The sequence below is a fragment of the Vipera ursinii genome (genome assembly GCF_947247035.1).
Source record: "Vipera ursinii genome assembly, chromosome: 8".
In the NCBI taxonomy this organism is placed as follows: domain Eukaryota; kingdom Metazoa; phylum Chordata; class Lepidosauria; order Squamata; family Viperidae; genus Vipera; species Vipera ursinii.
Genome location: NC_139519.1, coordinates 5466880 through 5484352, shown reverse-complemented (window position 1 = coordinate 5484352; position 17473 = coordinate 5466880). Strand labels below are relative to the sequence as shown.

Sequence of the window (17473 nt, the reverse complement as noted above, 5' to 3'; positions counted from 1 at the left end):
AATAGACATCATGTGACAGGGAAAACCTCCTATCCCCATCCTACCTTCCATAAGGTGAAAATGGCGCACGTACCTGGAGAGTCATATACAAGCCCCATCTCAATCTGCAAAAAGAATGGCATAAGTCACGGGAATAGCCCAGGAAGGAAAAAAATTGAGCTACAAAAACATTATATAAAATGATAACAATTTTCCAATAGTACCATTTGGATTTTTTCTTTTTCTTTTCTTTTTTTTTTAAAAATGAAGACTGAAATTTTATTGAAATTTGAAATTGAAGTTTTTACAGAAATGGCTTAAAATGTTTTGAGATGTAAGATAAAAGCTTGAGGCTGTAGCTTTTTTTTAAAAGAATGCTACTGCATATAAAAAAGGCAGAAGTTGTTTGTGTTCTTTTGCTCCTATCTGACTTTCCCCAGACTTAGGAAGATCAACATTAGCTATTTTGTGGTATTGGGTGTTTCTGGGGGCAGGATGGGGGAAGAAGATAAAATAACAGAATAACATAGTTGGAAGGAACCTTGGAGGTCTTCTAGTCTAGCCCCCTGCTCAGGCAGGAAACCCTATACCATTTCAGTCAAATCTCATCAACTTCCAGTGACGGAGGACCCACAACTTCTGGAGGCAAGTCGTTCCACTGATTAATTGTTCTCACTGTTAGGAAATTTCTCCTTAGTGCTAGATTGCTTCTCTGCTTGATTAGTTTCCATGTTTGGTTGACAGACTAAATGTTTCATTGACAGATTAAACAGGAAAAATAATTGACCTGATGTTAGGATAATAGGTAAGACAGTAGAGCAGAAAGCATTGATTAAGCATTGTTAACAAATCTAGAAGTCTACCAAGTTTGTAAATCTGGTCAGCAGTCAAGTAGCAGTTGCTCACCTTGAAGACACCAATGAATGCATCTGCTCTGACAGCTCGAGAGTTCAGCACCTGTTTAAGATCAAGTAGAAATTCCCATTATAAAACTTTCTTATTATAATAATAGGGGGACCGCAGAATAGAAGAGAAAGAACTGGAGAAGATATCAAACTACAAAGGCCTGCAAATAGAAGTAGAACAACTGTGGCAAAATGAAGCAAAAGTAGCACCAATAGTAACAGGCACCTTGGGAGCAATCCCAAAACAACTGGAGCACCCCTTGAACATCATCAGCATTGACAAAATCACCCTCAGTAAATTGCAAAAGACTGTCAGAAACCCCTTCATTTCCTTCTTTTGAGGCTCTGCTATTCTAGTGTGGGAGGAAGGTTTTCTCTGCTGGGAGGGGGGCTTGTGGATGTACACTTCCTCTGTTTTGTTCCTTTGAACTTTTGATGTATCTCTTTGGGTGTGAAGAGGGGAATAGAATGTGCCAGGGGCTATCTGCCTTATCTCCAGACCATTGCAAGATCCGAGATCCGGTGAAGCACCTGGGAATCGTCCCTTATCAGCTCTGGTTCCCATAGCAACTTTACATCTGTGGATTAGCAGGACATGAACTGAATAATTGGGCTCTGGGGTGGGGTTTTGAAATGACTATTTTAATGTAGCAATTTGCATGGGAAACCTTTAGACCTTGCTTTGCTCTCTTGCCATCACTGTCTCTCAATAAAAGCTCCTTTTGAAACAATGCCTGTTTCAAGAGTTCTGGTTTCTTTGGAGGAGTAGCTGAGTTAGCTTTATTTAGTACAGCTTCCATCCTGCAATTCCAACCTTATTGTTGTTGTTGTTGTTGTTATCATCAACACCTGTCTATCCCAGGTCCTTTGGAAAGACTTGATACATGGAGAAAAATGCCATATCCAGTCTGAATATCTGGCTGACCGTGTAACAATCTATAATAATGTCAAGGTTCTGACCAAGCAAACACCTTTGAGACATTTCGATCTCTTAATGTAAAACTTTATTGAGTACATCACTTCAGCACTAATGAAAGCAAAACCAGCTCTGGCAAGACCCCTCCCAAACCCATATAGTAAAAACATTGAATTCTCCCTCCTCCCTCTGGGCCTGGTCACATTGCCCTATCAAGTAGAAAAATATTGTTATGAGAAAGCATCTCTAGGTCTGGCCAGACACCTGGTGTAACGGCCTTGAGTCTCACGGTCTGGCTTCTTAATCTTTGAAGTCTGCATTCCAAACATATCCCCTCCACACCCCTGCAGGTTCTTTGGTATGCTGAGGAATAATATTTGTTGCACCAACAAAACTGTGCTTTGAAACCTGACAAATAATCTATTAAATTTATAGGCCACCCAATGTCCAGTGACTCTGGATGGTTAAAACACATTTAAAAAGAGACAATACAAGAACAACAAAAGCCACACGAAACAAAGGAACATTGGCTCTCTAAAATGGTTTCCCTTTTGCAAAATATGTGCACCGTAATGTCCTAAACGGGGCGGGATGTGATGCAGAGTGTAGGAAAAGTGGGAGGCAAAACAGTCTGGAATCCTTAGTATACAGGAAGAGGCCCAGAATGGACCATCCCTAGACTTTCACAGGGTGTATCTATAGGTAGTCCTCAACTTACCACCTCAATTGAACCCAAAAGTTTTGCTGCTGAGCAAGACAGTTGTTAAGTAAATTTTGCCCATTTTGCAACCTTTCTTGCCACAGCTGTTAAACAAATCACTGCAGTTATTAACTTAGCAACACAGATGTTACGTGAACTTGGTTTCCCATTGACTTTGTTGTCAGAACGTTGCAAAAGGTTATCACATGACCCCGGGGCACTGCAACCATCATAAATACATGCCAGTTGCCAAGTATCCAAATTTGGTCATGTGTCCATGGGGATGCTGCAACAGTAATAATTGTGAAAAATAAACCACTTTTTTCAGTGCCCTTGAAACTTTGAGCGGTCACTAAACAAATGGTTGTAAGTCATGGACTACCTGTAATTGTTATGGGGACTGTGCTTCAGTCTGGCAAGATTCCAGTCTATAGGTAAGCAACAATAAAGGAACTACTCTAAGTAAATCATCATGTCATTCTTGGTTCCTTGTCCCTGACGTTAAACTTTCCCATCTGCAACTCTGCACTGCATTCTACTGCATCAAATTAGTAAAAGGATTCTAATTCAGCTGCATCTGTTTTGTTCCTTCCATAAAGCTGGTTTTCAATGTAATTGTCCTATGCATGGGTTGTTTTGTGCTGCTCTGTTGGGAAGCAATTAAGGATTTTTACACTGAAAGTGTCGTGCTGATAAAATCCAGGGTTATTCCACCCACCTTCATTTCCAGATAGTTGGAGTAACATCTGGATGCTAATTTGTAATTTGTTGCCCTTGTCCCATCTGCAGTTCTGTTGGGCTCAAGATGGCTGTCCTTGGATTCCATTTTTAGTGTTTCTGCTGCTCCAATGCAGCTTCATCCCAGTCAGGACAAATATTTCATTATCTTTTCCAGGAAGGAAACACAGGATCCATAATGGAATTCAGATGTCCAAAAAAGGGCATGAGGAACAGAGTTTGCTTGCTTACCTGTATGGTAATGAACTGATCAAAAAGTCGAAGAGGCGTCTCATTGAAATTTTGGACGAAGGTCTACAGGATAAGGAAACCAAAGTTTAATGTTATTTTCTTGCAGTTGTACATAAGAATGGACTTTAGATTGGCCTTTGATGACTATTTGAAAGCAGAAACATGATTTTAGTCATTAAAAAGCAAGCACCATTTTTAGAAGGCACTTTTTTTCTCCAACAAAAGTTGCGTAGCAGAAACAGAACAATACTGAAAAGCAAGGATGTGGACATTGATTCCCAGTCCGTTCATTTTCTTAAAATATTATTTTTCTTTCAATTTAAGTGCTCTGTATAACAAGTTTTTTTCTCATTAGGTTTATTACATGTGTGCAGATGAGCGTTAGAAAACATCTAAGCACACCTGATTAAAAATTGGGTTTAATCGTAAACCTCTCTGGATAAAATTGTTAAAGATTGGATATCATAGAAAATCATTCTGTTGTTACTAAAGACGATATTGAATTGCAGAAGCCAAGAGATAGATTAGATGTAAGGCGATTTTCCACATATCCTGACCATTTGGGGAACGCAACGTTTTGTTGACTGACCACAAGTGATGGCTGCCACACTGAGTTACATGGTTGGCCTATGTTGTGGAAAAACCTACTCCTCCTAGCTATCGTTTAGTAGAGAGTTTAAATATATCTTCTCAAATGTGTCTTTCTGAAATTTTACGGTATTTGTGTTGTTTCTTTCATGAAATATATTTATTCAGCTGCTCAGAGACATTTAAGAGTTGAGGAAGGAAGGAAGGGGAAAGGAAAGGAAATGAAAGGAAAGGAAAGGAAAGGAAAGGAAAGGAAAGGAAAGGAAAGGAAAGGAAAGGAAGGGGAAAGGAAAGGAAGGAAGGAAGGAAGGAAGGAAGGAAGGAAAGAATGAAGGGGAAAGGAAGGAAGGAAAGAAGGGAGGGAAAAGGAAAGCAAGGAAGGAAGGGAGGGAGGGGAAAGGAAAGGAAAAGGAAAGGAAAGGGAAGGAAGGAAGGAAGGAAGGAAGGAAGGAAGGAAGGAAGGAAGACGAGAGGGAAGGGAAAGGAAGGGAAGGGAGGAAGGAAAAATGACATATTAGAAAGCAGGGTGATTGACATTTTTTAAAAGTTTTGTAAACTGATGTTAAATGAATTAGGGAAAGCCTTCCTTATATTCATTATAGTTCATAGGGGAGGTTTGGCAATGAAATGTGCAGCACAGTGTCACAAAGCACACTCCCCTTCTTCCGCATCTGAAGTGGAATTTATATTGCAAAGTCAAGTGGACGGTGCACCATTCTGATAACAAGTAGGTTTACTAGTGAACCTTGGCTTATATTATTACCGTTAATTGTAGTAAAAAATGAGATACGAATGTAGGTATTTGTGGTGTTTATGGAATCTTCCGGTTTTTTTAAAGCAACTATAGAAAAAGAACGTTGGAGTGGAATCTTGCTTTATATATATACTAGGGACGCGGTGGCTCAGTGGGTGAGGACGCTGAGCCTGTCGATCAGAAGGTCGGCAGTTTGGCGGGTCGAATCCCGAGTGCCGCATAACAGAGTGAGCGCCTGTTACTCATCCCAGCTTCTGCCAACCTAGCAGTTCAAAAGCACATAAAAATGCAAGTAGAAAAATAGGGACCACTACGGTGGGAAGGTAACAGCGTTCCGTGCGCCTTTGGCGTCTAGTCATGCCGGCCACATGACCACGGAGACGTCCTCGGACAAGCGCTGGCTTTTCGGCTTTGAAACGGAGATGAGCACCGGCCCCTAGAGTTGGAAACGACTAGCACGCATGTGCGGGGGACCTTTACCTTTATATATATATATATATATATATATATATATATATATATATATATATATATATATATATATATATATATACACTGCTAAGCTTGTAAGCCGCCGCCCTGAGTCTTCGGAGAAGGGCGGGATATAAATGGAATTAAAATAAATAAATAAAAATATATATGAATTTTATCAATTCATATGTCTGACATACATAATGTTTCCTCCTTCTGCAAATTCAAACCTTAAGTACTGCTTAAAAAGAAAAAGAGGTATAGATACCCTTAAATCCAGCTCTGTTCTTGGTGACCACCAATTCCTGGAGCTCCATGTCTATGGAGATTCTCAGTCATCAAGGTTATAGTTACCTCAAAGGAGCTTTTTCACGAAGCAACTGGACTAGCTTGTTTTATTTTGAAGACGTTTCACTTCTCATCCAAGAGCTGAAGAAGCTTCTTGGATGAGAAGCAAGACGTCTTCAACGAAAAACAAGAAAGTCCAGTTGACTCTTGAAAAAGCACCTTTGGGATCCTGGAGCTACAGTTCAATTCACTGAATATTAATTAGCTTAGTCTTTTTCCTAACAGAATAAAATGCTTGTGAAAAATCTTCAAATCCCAGAAAATAATCTCCTGAATGCTAACCTCATTATAATATGGATTGTTTCCACGTCTGATTCTTGTCCGGAATGTATAATCTCCAATAGTTACTTTCACCACTGGTTTGACGTTGTTTTCTTGCAGTTGTCGACATTCAATGATTACAACTCGCACCTGCAAGCGAGAAATGGCTGGTCGGTCCCATCGTGCAAGCTGTTGTTTCCCAGCCTACGTATGCCCTTGCTACTTCACAAGGCAACCCCTCTTTTAACAGTAGACTGGAAAAATAAGCCCCTTTTTATTTGAGGTGCAGACCTTGTTCACAAAACAAAATGGAGCATGAGCCAAAACAGGAAATAACTCACTGGTAAAATAAACAGAACATCATCTCTTGACACAGAAGTTCTTTGCAAACAGTTGCCTCCAGCAACCAGCCCTGCCCACACATTCACTTTTTGTTACGCAGCCCCCAAGGTGTGGCTTCTCACGGCTTTCTCCTTCTCCCCTGGAGCCACCCCATTGCCTCCCTCTGTCCTACTCGTGTGACCTGTCTGCGTTTACGAGCGTCTGAGGTCTTCCAGCTGTGCTTCCTCCAAGCCCGACAGACTCCCAGCACAGCTGGCTCTCAGCTTGATCATGAGTGGAGGGGACAGGTTCTTCCTCACTTTGTAAGTCCTGTAGCTTCCTCTGACAGCTCCCCAGGCCCCTCCTCCTCCTCCTGATTTCCTGGACTCAGCTGCTGGGATCGCAGGCTGGCATGGAATCACAACACAAGCATTCTCAGAAGATGCACCATTTCATGTTCTGATGAAGTTTGTCCAAATGGTTTAGGAACTTTTATGGGTTATCGACAGTGGTGGGATTCAACCAGTTTGCACCACTTCAGCAGAACCGGTAGCTAATTTTTTGTTGCCCAGGCCCACAATGGACTTCTGGAAGTGGCACCCACACAGAGAACTGGTTGTTCACATATTTGAATCCCACCACTGGTTATCCAGCTTTGTGTGCAAGTGGCCAGTAGCATGAAAATGGGATGATCTGGTGGCAGGAACTGTGTTTTTTTTTCTTGAGGAAAACAGAAATGTTCATTTTTCCAGGAATGTGTTATTCCAGTTTAGCACCACCAGACATGGTCTGTAAAAATCGGGATGACCATGAGATTTCTCTGAAGAGATACAGGAAACGTGACCATTTTGCAGTCATCTATTTATTGTTCAGATTTTTGAAGATTAGCTCTTGTAGGTTTAATACGTGGGTCCTAAAGAGTTAGTACATTTCTGGAACATTGGGAATAATAAATAGTTATTTATTGATTAATGAAAGTCTTCATGCTTTAATGAAAAGGATTTAATTTAATTAAAATTAGGAGTAGGGGTAAAATGATAGCAGTCTTCCAATATCTCAGGGGCTGCCCCAAAGAAGAGGGATTCAAGCTATTCTCCAAAGCACCTGAAAGCAGGACAAGAAGCAACGGATGGAAACTAATCAAGGGGAGAAGCAACCTGGAATTAAGAAGAAATTTCCTGGCAGAACAATTAACCAATGGAACAACTTTCCTTCAGAAGGTGTGGGTGCTCCAGCACTGAGCAGGGGTTGAACTAGAAGACCTCCAAGTTCCCTTCCAACTCTGTTATTCTCTTAAGTGATAGGACATCCATTTCCATTTACAAGAATTACAACAGAAATGACATCTGCTGAAAAATCACCAGTCCTCTCAATGTATTTCTTTCTTTCAAGTATCAAGAGCTGAGTGAGCTGTTGTGTTACCTGGAACAGTTGCTTCTTGTTGGAAAGCTCTTTCATGGTGGTTGATGTTGGAGCTGGCACATGAGCCCCCTCGGTTTCTTTCAGAGTAAATTCTTCTATGCTAGAAGCCTTGGCAAAGAAGGGGCAACAGACTGTGGAAGAGGGCAAGAAGCACCATTATCAACACTTGGCATTTATCTGGGACATTCTTCTTAAGCTCTCACATATTTATTTATTAGAATTATTTCTCACTTTTCCTTTGAAAGATCAAGGCAGCATATACAGCACTACCTCCTCCTACTTTTCTCCAAATTATAACTCTTCAAAGAAGAATGGTCAAAGTCCTCCAGGGAACCTCTGTGGTTAAAGGCAGTCTAAAACCTGGGTCTCCCTAGAGCAGGGGTAGGCAACCTTGGCTCTTTTATGACTCATGGACTTCAACTCCCAGAATTCCTGAGCCAACCATGCTGAGGGAAAACGGAGAGGATTCCAAGCTGAGCCATGCTGGCTCAGGAATTCTGGGAGTTGAAGTCCATGAGTCATAAAAGAGCCAAGGTTGCCTACCCCTGCCCTAGAGTTAATCCAGCACCCTTCACCAATAGACCATGTCGAGTGTGAATGCTCAGGGACTTCACACTGACCCCTACATTCAGCCGCAAATGCACAGGAATCTTTCCTCTTGGGGAAAAAAAAAGTTCAAATATACAGGAGTGGGTGTGGTATACTATAGGTAGTCCTTGACTTATGACCACAATTGTGCCCAAAATTTCCATTGCTAAATCAGACAGTTAAGTGAGTTTTGTCCCATGTTATGACTCTTCTTGGCACCCTTGTTAAATGAATCCATGCCGTTGTTAGTTTGGTAACCTGATCATTAAGTGACTCTGGCTTCCCCAGTGACTTTGTTTGTCAGAAAGTTGCAAAAGGGGATCACATGATCCTGGGGCACTGCAACGGTCATAGATCTGAGTCAGTTGCCAAGTGCCTGAATTTTGGTCATGTGACCATGGGGGATGCTGCCACAGTCATAAGTATGAAAAATGGTCGTCTCTTTTTTTCAGAGCCTTCGTAACTTCCAACAGTCACTAAACAAAAGGTTGCAAGTCTTGACTACCTTTAACAGTTTGTCAAGAATAACTCGAAAAGGAGGGGGGGAAAAATCTCCTTTTGGGAAAAGCAGCAAATTTGTGACTTTCATGTTATTGATATCTCATTGGTGTTAGGGTATCTCTCAACTGTCCCCCCAAATCTTGGTTTGTTTTTTCATCTGTGTCGCCATTCTAGCCTATTGTTACTTTCTCCAGAATAGTGTTATTCCAAAACCAAAGAATCCTTTCATTTCCTGAGTGATTTATTTCTCCTCAGAGGATTACCTGCAGGGGAGGGACAAAAAATAAAATAAAAATAAAGATGGCAGCCACAAATTCACATTTGAAGCGTTGCCTTTTTTATGTATGCTGCATATGCAATGACTTCTCTCAGGTGACTTCTTTCCCCATATAGATATTTTGATATTTCTTTATTTTCAACCTTAGTTTGTGTGTAAAAATGGCCTGGTAAAAATGAGAATAATTCAGAAAGGGAAAAAACTAATTTTGAAACTTTAGGAAAACCTAATTTTGTGGGGGAGTTCTTTTTTAGATTGTAAAGGGAAGATATGGGTCTTCATATCTCTAAGAGGATCGGACCTTGCTTATTCTAGCCCTCTCAGGGCTTATGCTAACCCTAACCCCAAACACCTCTCTGATCTATGATCATAATAAAAAGTTTTGATTTGATTTTTTTTGTTACTCCAATTCATTAACAGGAATACACAGATTTTACCCGTATCTCTTTTTGTTACAAAACACCTATTTTTTCTGGGCAAATAGATGGGGAAGAAATGGCGGTAGTGACAGATTTCATTTTCCTGGGCTCCAAGATCACCACAGACAGGGACTACAGCCAAGAAATTAAAAGACGCTTGTTCCTCAGGAGGAAAGCCATGGCAAATCTAAACAGCACACTAAAAAGCAGAGACGTCACCCTGCGAACAAAAGTGCGTATAGTCAAGGCTATGGTCTTCCCAGTTGCAATGTATGGCTGTGAAAGTTGGACCATAAGAAAGGCTGAGTGCCAAAGAATTGAGGCCTTTGAACTATGGTGCTGGAGAAGACTCCTACAAGTCCATTGGGCTGCAAGGCGATCAAACCGGTCAGTCCTAGAGGAGATCAACCCTGACTGCTCTTTAGAAGGCCAGATCCTTAAGCTAAAACTAAAATACTTTGGCAACCTAATGAGAAGGAAGGACTCACTGGAGAAGAGCCTAATGCTGGGAAAGTTTGAGGGCAAGAGAAGAAGGGGACGACAGAGAATGAGGTGGCTGGATGGAGTTACTGAAGCAGGAGGCGTGAGCCTAAATGGACTCCAGAAGGTGGTAGAGGACAGGAAGGCCTGGAGGAATGTTGTCCATGGGGTTGCGAGGGGTCAGACATGACTTCGCAACTAACAACAACAACAACTTTTTTCTAAACATGAAGAGCTCAAAACAGTCCAGACAAGGAATTAGAAATTAAAATCAGTGCAAATTCCAAGCAAAACATACGTTAGTCCCCCAAAATAAATACCCAATACTTACTCAATTTCTTTAAATCATGTTTTCTTCTGTGTGCAACCATTTTAGTTTCCGGTGGTGAAAAGCAGATTTTTAGAGTTATGGAGCACTGGAAGCATGAAATCAGAAGAACTCTTCTTAATTTATGCATAGGTAAAAAGAAAATCTGGCTGTGTTTTTCTTTTTAAAGTATGGTATCTATCCCCACTTACGAATAGATTTCTATAGGATGAGAAAAACCAACCTTTTTTGGGGGGTGGGGCAAACCCCCTTTTCATGCAAATGTGAAGACAACCTTCTGCTTTAATAGGTGAGATTCAAGGTGCTGGTGATGACCTATAAAGCCCTAAATGGCTTGGCTCCGGGATATCTGAGGGAACACCTGCTGCCGGCATCAAGTTCCCTTCGTCCAGTGCGCTCCCACAGGGAGGGCCTCCTCAGGATACCGCCGGTTAAGGAATGCCAGCGGGTTATTCCCAGGGGAAGGGTGTTCTCTGTGGGCACGCCGGCCCTATGGAACCAACTCCCCACGGAACTTAGGACTGCCCCCGACCTTCGCTCATTTCACCGGGACCTGAAAACGTGGCTCTTCGAGCTGTCTGGCCCAGGCTGAGGGGTTTTAATTTTTTATTGGGTTTTAGTTTTAAATTTTGGGGACTTGATTTAATTAATTGTTTTAACTGATTTTAATTTTTGTATGTTATGCTTTTAATCTTCCCTGTAAACCGCCCTGAGTCCTACGGGAATAGGGCAGTATATAAATTTAATAAAATACATGGTTTCACAGTTGATTAAAAGTTTCCTGCTTGTATTGATATTGATAGGGAAAATAATTTTTAGCAGCACTGAAGAGAGGCTGAATTCCACTAATAAAAGGCAGAAAACTGAACCTGAAGCATTCAAGGAAATACTTCAACATCTTTATTCTGAGATTACCACAGTGTTGGTGTTCTGTACCAGCCTGCTACCGGCCCTGCAGCAAAAGCAGGGACAACCCCTTTACAAACGGCAAGAGGCTGGAATTACGCCTGCCAAATTTATTCACATAAAACAGAGCAAGACAAGACACCAACCATAAAACACGAGCTAAGAAGCAGGAACAATCCAAGCGGTTGCCTTCAGCAAACCAGCCCTCCCACGCATTCCCCTTAAATACAGTTCAGGGCGTGGCCTCTCTGTGCCTCCTTCCGAGGTGCCCCATTGTCTTCCTCTGTTTACTCCTGACTGACTGCCTCCTGCGTCGGGCGTCCTTGAACAGGGCCAGCTGTGGGTCATCTTCATCCACGCTGTCAGGCTCACACAGCTGGGTCTGCATCGTGACCAGATGAGAGGGGCCTGGCTGGGGGCTCTCATCAAGCTGTCCAATCCCCTCAGCAAGCTCTTCAACACCCCCCTCCTCCTCCTCTGAGTCGTCCGACCCAACTGCCGAACCCACAGGCTGACCCTGAATCACAACAGTTGGTGAACATCCAGTCTTCATCGCAGTTCACAGCAAAGCACTTCAAATTTAATACATCATTTTTATTTCCTTCCTGACTTACCCCGGTTGGCTGCAGACTCTTATTCCGCAGGCTTTGATTCTTCTTTATAATCATAACATTTGGTTTTTCAGCTGCTCCTCCTAAGGATATATCTGCACTGCCAAAATCACTAAAGTTGGGGAGAAGTGGAAACGTCAGGAAGCAGCTTTGAAAAAAGAGAGGTTACTGGTAGCAACCACAGGGTTAATTGGATTAGGAGGAAGAATGATGTGACTTCTTAGGAGGAAGAAGGAACTTAAGGACAAACTTCTTCACAGCAATCACAATTAGTCAATGGAACAGCTTGCCTCCCAGAGTTTTGGGTACTCCATCGCTGGAGGTTTTCAAGAAAAGACAACCCATTGTCTGGGATGGAATAAGGACACCTGCCTTGGACAAGGACTAAAAGATCTCCAAGATCCCTTCCAGCCCCATAATTCTATGAAAAAATAACACTCAATAGGTGGAGAAACGTGTCAAATCCAGTCTAAACCTCTGGCTGACTCTGCAACCAACCATAATATGCTACTCATCACCCAGCAACTCTGAGAACAAAGAGCTTGTGAGGGAAGCTAGTATGGGTGTCAAGAGTAATTATTTAGAGATAAACTGAATTCACTAATCAGATAGATTTTGTTGGACTTTGGAGAATGAGGGGGTTATGCTCCCAACTCAAGTTCCTATCTTAACATGGATCTTGACTGAATATCCCCTAGCTGGGTAGTCGCCCATTTAAATGACTCTTTGCACATAAATCTAACAAGCCAAGAAGAAGGGTTGTAGACAGCAGACTGAAGGGAACAAAACACTGTGAAATAGTGATACATCAAGACCAAAGGAGACTAACATCTAAAGGAGGCTGTTCCACACAACCAGAGAATCAAAAGTAGATTTTTCTGATCTGCATTGGCTGGAGTGGGGTTGACAACTTGCCCGCTGAACTTCATTTCTATATAGGCATTTTCCCCTCTAATCCAGTTGGCTGCTATGCATTACGGGAAAAAGGACCCCTCATTTCAGGTCATTGTTTTTCATTATCATTTCATCCTGGTCTGCTGTACATCTTATTTCCATGTCTACTGCTTGACTAGTGAAAAACTGAGTAATTTTCTTTTACAAGTTCGCCGCGGAGTCTCTTCTTCCTCTTTTTAAAAATCTTTTCTGGTGAAATTGACAAGAATTATAAGAAGTGTATGGAGATCATGCTCTGAACAGAACATCAGGTCTTCCAGTGTAGCCAAAACAGATAAGGGTCGTGATCAAGAAAGAGATTTCTTAAGGAACTTCATTTTCAGCTAGTTTATATGCGCAGCTCAAGTAGCTGAAGACTGCTGTGCACAAAAGGCAACTTGAGGATTTAAGCTGAAAAATCTCCACCGAAGACCTGTCCTGCTTATCCCTTGAACTGACTTTTAAATTTTGACATTCTGGCTTTTAAGAGGTTTCGCTTTTGTGAGCGAATATAGGCTTTTAAAAGAAAAAAATGCAATGGATTAATCAATGCACACCTTTAGATCCCATTTCTCCATCTGGCCAAACCAGGTATAAGGTCTCCTGTTCAAGCAGGGGGTTGGACTAGAAGACCCCCAACCTGTTATTCTATGTTCTATTTGACCTTAGCAGTGTTCCAGTATCTGAGGGGCTGCAACAAGGCAGAGGGGGGTCAGGTTGTTCACCAGAGCACCAAGGGAAGGATGAGAAACAATGGTTGGAAACTGATCAAGGAGAAAATCAACCTGGAATTAAGGAGAAAATTCCTGACAGTGAGGACAATTAACCAGTGGAACAACTTGCCTCCAGAAATTGTGGGCACTCCATCACTGGAGATTTTAAAGAAAAGACTATACAATCACCTGTCTGAGATGGTGTAGGTTCTTCTGCTTAAGCGGGGGGGGGGGGGGCTGGACTAGAAGACCTCCAAGGTCCCTTCCAGCTCTATTCTATTTTAACACAGAAAATATTATTCAAGGAGAGGACCAACCTAGAAATAAGGAGAATTTTCCTGACAGTTAGAACAATTAATCAGGGGGATGGCTTGCCACTAGAAGTTGTGGATGCTCCATCACTGGAGGTTTTTAGGTTTTTCTCTTGTCTGAAATGGTATAGGGTCTCTTGCTTGTGCAGCGGGTTGGACTAGAAGACCTCTAAGGTCCCTTCCAACTCTGTTATTCTGATAATAATAATAATAATAATAATAATAATAATAATAATAATAATAATAATAATAATAATAATAATAATAATAATAATAATAATAAAGTTGGAAGGGACCTTGGAGGTCATCTAGTCCAACCCCCTGCTCAGGCAGGAAACCTTATACCATTTCAGGCAAATGGCTGTCCAGTCTCTTCTTAAAAACCTCCAGTGTTGGAGCATTCACCACCTCTGGAGGCAGGTTGTTCCACTGGTTAATTGTTCTAACTGTCAGGAAGTTTCTCCTTAGTTCTAGGTTGCTTCTCTCCTTGATTAGTTTCCATCCGTTGCTTCTTGTCCTGCCTTCAGGTGCCTTGGAGAATAGCTTGACTCCCTCTTCTTTGTGGCAGCCCCTGAGATATTGGAACACTGCTATCACGTCACCCCTCACCCTTCTCTTCGTTCAACTACACATACCCAATTCCAGCAACCGTTCCCTATATATTTTAGCCTCCAGTCCCCTAATCATCTTTGTTGGTCTTCTCTGTACCCTTTCTAGAGTCTCGACATCTTTTTTACATTGTGGTGACCAAAACTGGATGCAGTATTCCAGGTGTGGCCTTACCAAAGCATTGTAAAGTGCTATTCTGGAAGGTTTTGCCTGCAATGAAAGGAAGTGAACTGGACAGCACTCTTTGGGCTGAAACAAGGAAGAAGCTGGCTGTGGTTAAACAGCAGATTTGTCCCCATGTCGGACAACCTAATTATACAGATCCTTCTTTCCATGATTCACCTGTTTTGAATTTTCGTGCCCCATTCAAGGAGTTTAACTGTGGCAAAAGAACTGTTGTCCAGAAGCTCCTCATCCAGATACCACAGCAAGGTCTGCAGGGCAAACACAAAGAATAATCAACAACGCAACATTTGAAGGCCAGTCATTCGCTCTTGTTGTTCTGCACAAATTCACAGCATGCAAGACCATCAAAGATTCTTCCGGCTGTCTGTCCATAACTACAAGGTATTTATCTACTTCTCAAAACGAACTCAAAAACTGAGACTGTCACCAGGATTAAGGAGTTTAGGAAAAATATAGACTTCATTGATCCTAGCTCCAGTTCTGTCAACTTTATGGTATATGCAGAGAACCTTCAAAGCAACAGTAAAAAAAAAATGGTTTGCTGGGATCTTTTTTCCGGGACATTTCTTAACTTCCTTGTTTAGTTTTACCTCATTCCAAATTGGATTCTGGTCCTTCTGCACAACTCTTGTGCTCCTTTCAATGCCTAAAAAAAATAAATCCTTTGAATTAATTCCAGCCGTTTCCTGATGTTTTGCCTCTTACAAGCATAGCTCTGACAGAGCACATGAATAGCATGGCTGATTGATCGATCGCTATGTTCTTTCAAAAGCAGCCATCTCCTTTTTCCAGGAGCAGATGGACCTCTGGGATACACCTACTACAATTTTGGGGGGCCTCAGGTCAGGCCACCTGTACCAGAAATGCTGATGGGGTTCCAGTTATGCCAACTTCCAAACAGAGATGATGAGCTTGCAAGCAAAATCTGGAAATGTTTATGCCTGGGGCAGAAGTAGACCAGACACATCAAAATCAGTAACAGATAGGTGTAAAATCTACACTTAATAAAACCTCTGAATTCTGCAGTGACCTGATAAAAAGTGGGCAATCTGTGGTACTCAAAAGTTCTGAGTTTCAGAAAAGCACTAGACCCACATTCAGAATAAAACTGACTGATAGGTCATAGCCATGGAGGATCTCTGAATCCAAAACTTCCATCAACCTGCCCCCACTGGTCCACACTGGAGTCAGCGACTGATGATAGTTTACCCAGTGGCCAATAAACTTTCATGGTGGAAATTGATAGGAAATCTACTAGTCACTTTTTAAAATTTGGCCTGTATTAAAACAATAAGGTAACGCCAGTTGCCAACCTGATTACTGTTAGCACAATGTTCCTCAACTTCAACAACTTTAAAATGTATTAGATTTCAGTTCCCAGAATTCCCCTGCCATGCTGGCTGAGGAATTTTGGTTGTTGAAGTCCACGTATCTTAAAGTTGCTGAGGTTGAGAAACATTGCTATAGGACAGGGATCTCCAAACTAGGCAGCTTTAAGACTTGTGGACTTCAACTCCCAGAATTCCTCAGTCAGAGGAACATGATGGCTAGGGAATCCTGGGAGTTGAAGTCAAGAAGTCTTACCGTTGCCAGGTTTGGAGACCTCTGCTGTAGCAGAATAGGGCATAGTTAGCTCAAGAAGTGATTGCATTAATGGAGCTATCTGACATGATTTAGCTGGGGACTATGGGAGTTGTAGTCTGATAATCCAAAAAACAGCAGTCTGGGAAATACTGTATTCCTTAATTTGGCCTAATTACCTTTACTCATTCTGATAGTAGGTGTTCTTACAACTTGATAGAGTGTTAAATGTGGGATATTCTACAAACAATGTGCAGTTATTTCTGAATGATGGACTATTAGCAGTCAAGCTGAGACAACAAAAAGAACTTTGCAGAGTGAACATATTTTCTTGGGGGGGAAAGGGGACAAATCTGAAAAAGGGACAAATCCGAAAGTTGATCATAAGGATTAAAAAAACGTTTGTTACTTTGCTTTACAAAAGGAAAATCAAGAGCAAAACCAAGAAAATAAATACTTAATTATTTAAACAATAAATATTAAAGGCAGTTTTCTGAAATAAAGGGTGGCCCTTTGGAGGAGGGTATGTATCATCACTATGCTGATACAATTAGTGCAAATTTTGCAAAATGCAAGTAGGATCTATTTGCATACTTCCCCCGCTATCCATAGAAGCAGGAGTTTCCTATTTTCTGAATTTTTTTATCCTCTTTGGCATTTCCCCAATTTGCATTCACAACCAGATAGAATTTTTACTGAAAACACAAGCAAATTGGCTTTCTAAGCTCCCCAAAAGTAGGGTGTGGGCATAAGAGGAATCTATTTTAACCTACAGCTAAGAAGAAACTTCCCGACAGTTAGAACAATTCACCAGCGGAACAACCTGCCTCCAGAAGTGGTGAATGCTCCAACACTGAAAGTTTTTAAGAAGAGACTGGACAGCCATTTGTCCAAAATGGTATAGGGTTTCCTGCCTGAGCAGGGGGTTGGACTAGATGACCTCCAAGGTCCCTTCCAACTTTACTATTATGATTATGATATGTAAAAACGGATGGGATTCAGATACGGCTTTACCTCTGAAGGTGCCAACCACAAATGTGTTGGGCTGAATTGCATGTTCGGGAGACACATGAGCCGACAGAATAATAATATGCAGCATCTTTAGTTCTACTCGGCTGTTTTTCTCTCCAGAATATATTGCTGAGCAAAGGTCCTTTTCACGACTCTCTCTCCTTCTGGAGCCCAGTGGTCTGTGACTATTGAAGACCTCGCATCATCTCCACATCTCCACTCTAGGATCCACTTGAAATCTTCTTCAGAAGGTCCAGTGCAAACGATTCTGGAAGTGGAACTAAGGAAATCTGATGTCACAAAGCATAAAGAAAGGGGCGATGACATAAAGAAATGGGAAGTTATGACAAGTTTATGAAGTGAACAGATAGCTCAGGTGCTTCCT

At 41.7% G+C, this 17473-nt stretch overlaps 1 protein-coding gene across 1 annotated transcript in view; it reads right to left on the bottom strand.

The window, feature by feature from the left end:
• Positions 1–17133, bottom strand: part of FER1L5 (fer-1 like family member 5) — a gene marked incomplete at both ends in the record, with an annotated part of 90807 nt that extends 73674 nt beyond the window's left edge. The window contains 8 exons of the mRNA XM_083368855.1: positions 74–104; positions 886–936; positions 3470–3532; positions 5913–6041; positions 7635–7742; positions 11748–11856; positions 14653–14744; positions 17092–17133. Coding sequence (XP_083224981.1) covers positions 74–104; positions 886–936; positions 3470–3532; positions 5913–6041; positions 7635–7742; positions 11748–11856; positions 14653–14744; positions 17092–17133 — 625 coding nt within the window. The remainder of the gene's footprint in view (positions 1–73; positions 105–885; positions 937–3469; positions 3533–5912; positions 6042–7634; positions 7743–11747; positions 11857–14652; positions 14745–17091) is intronic.
• Between the last annotated feature and the right edge of the window lie 340 nt (positions 17134–17473).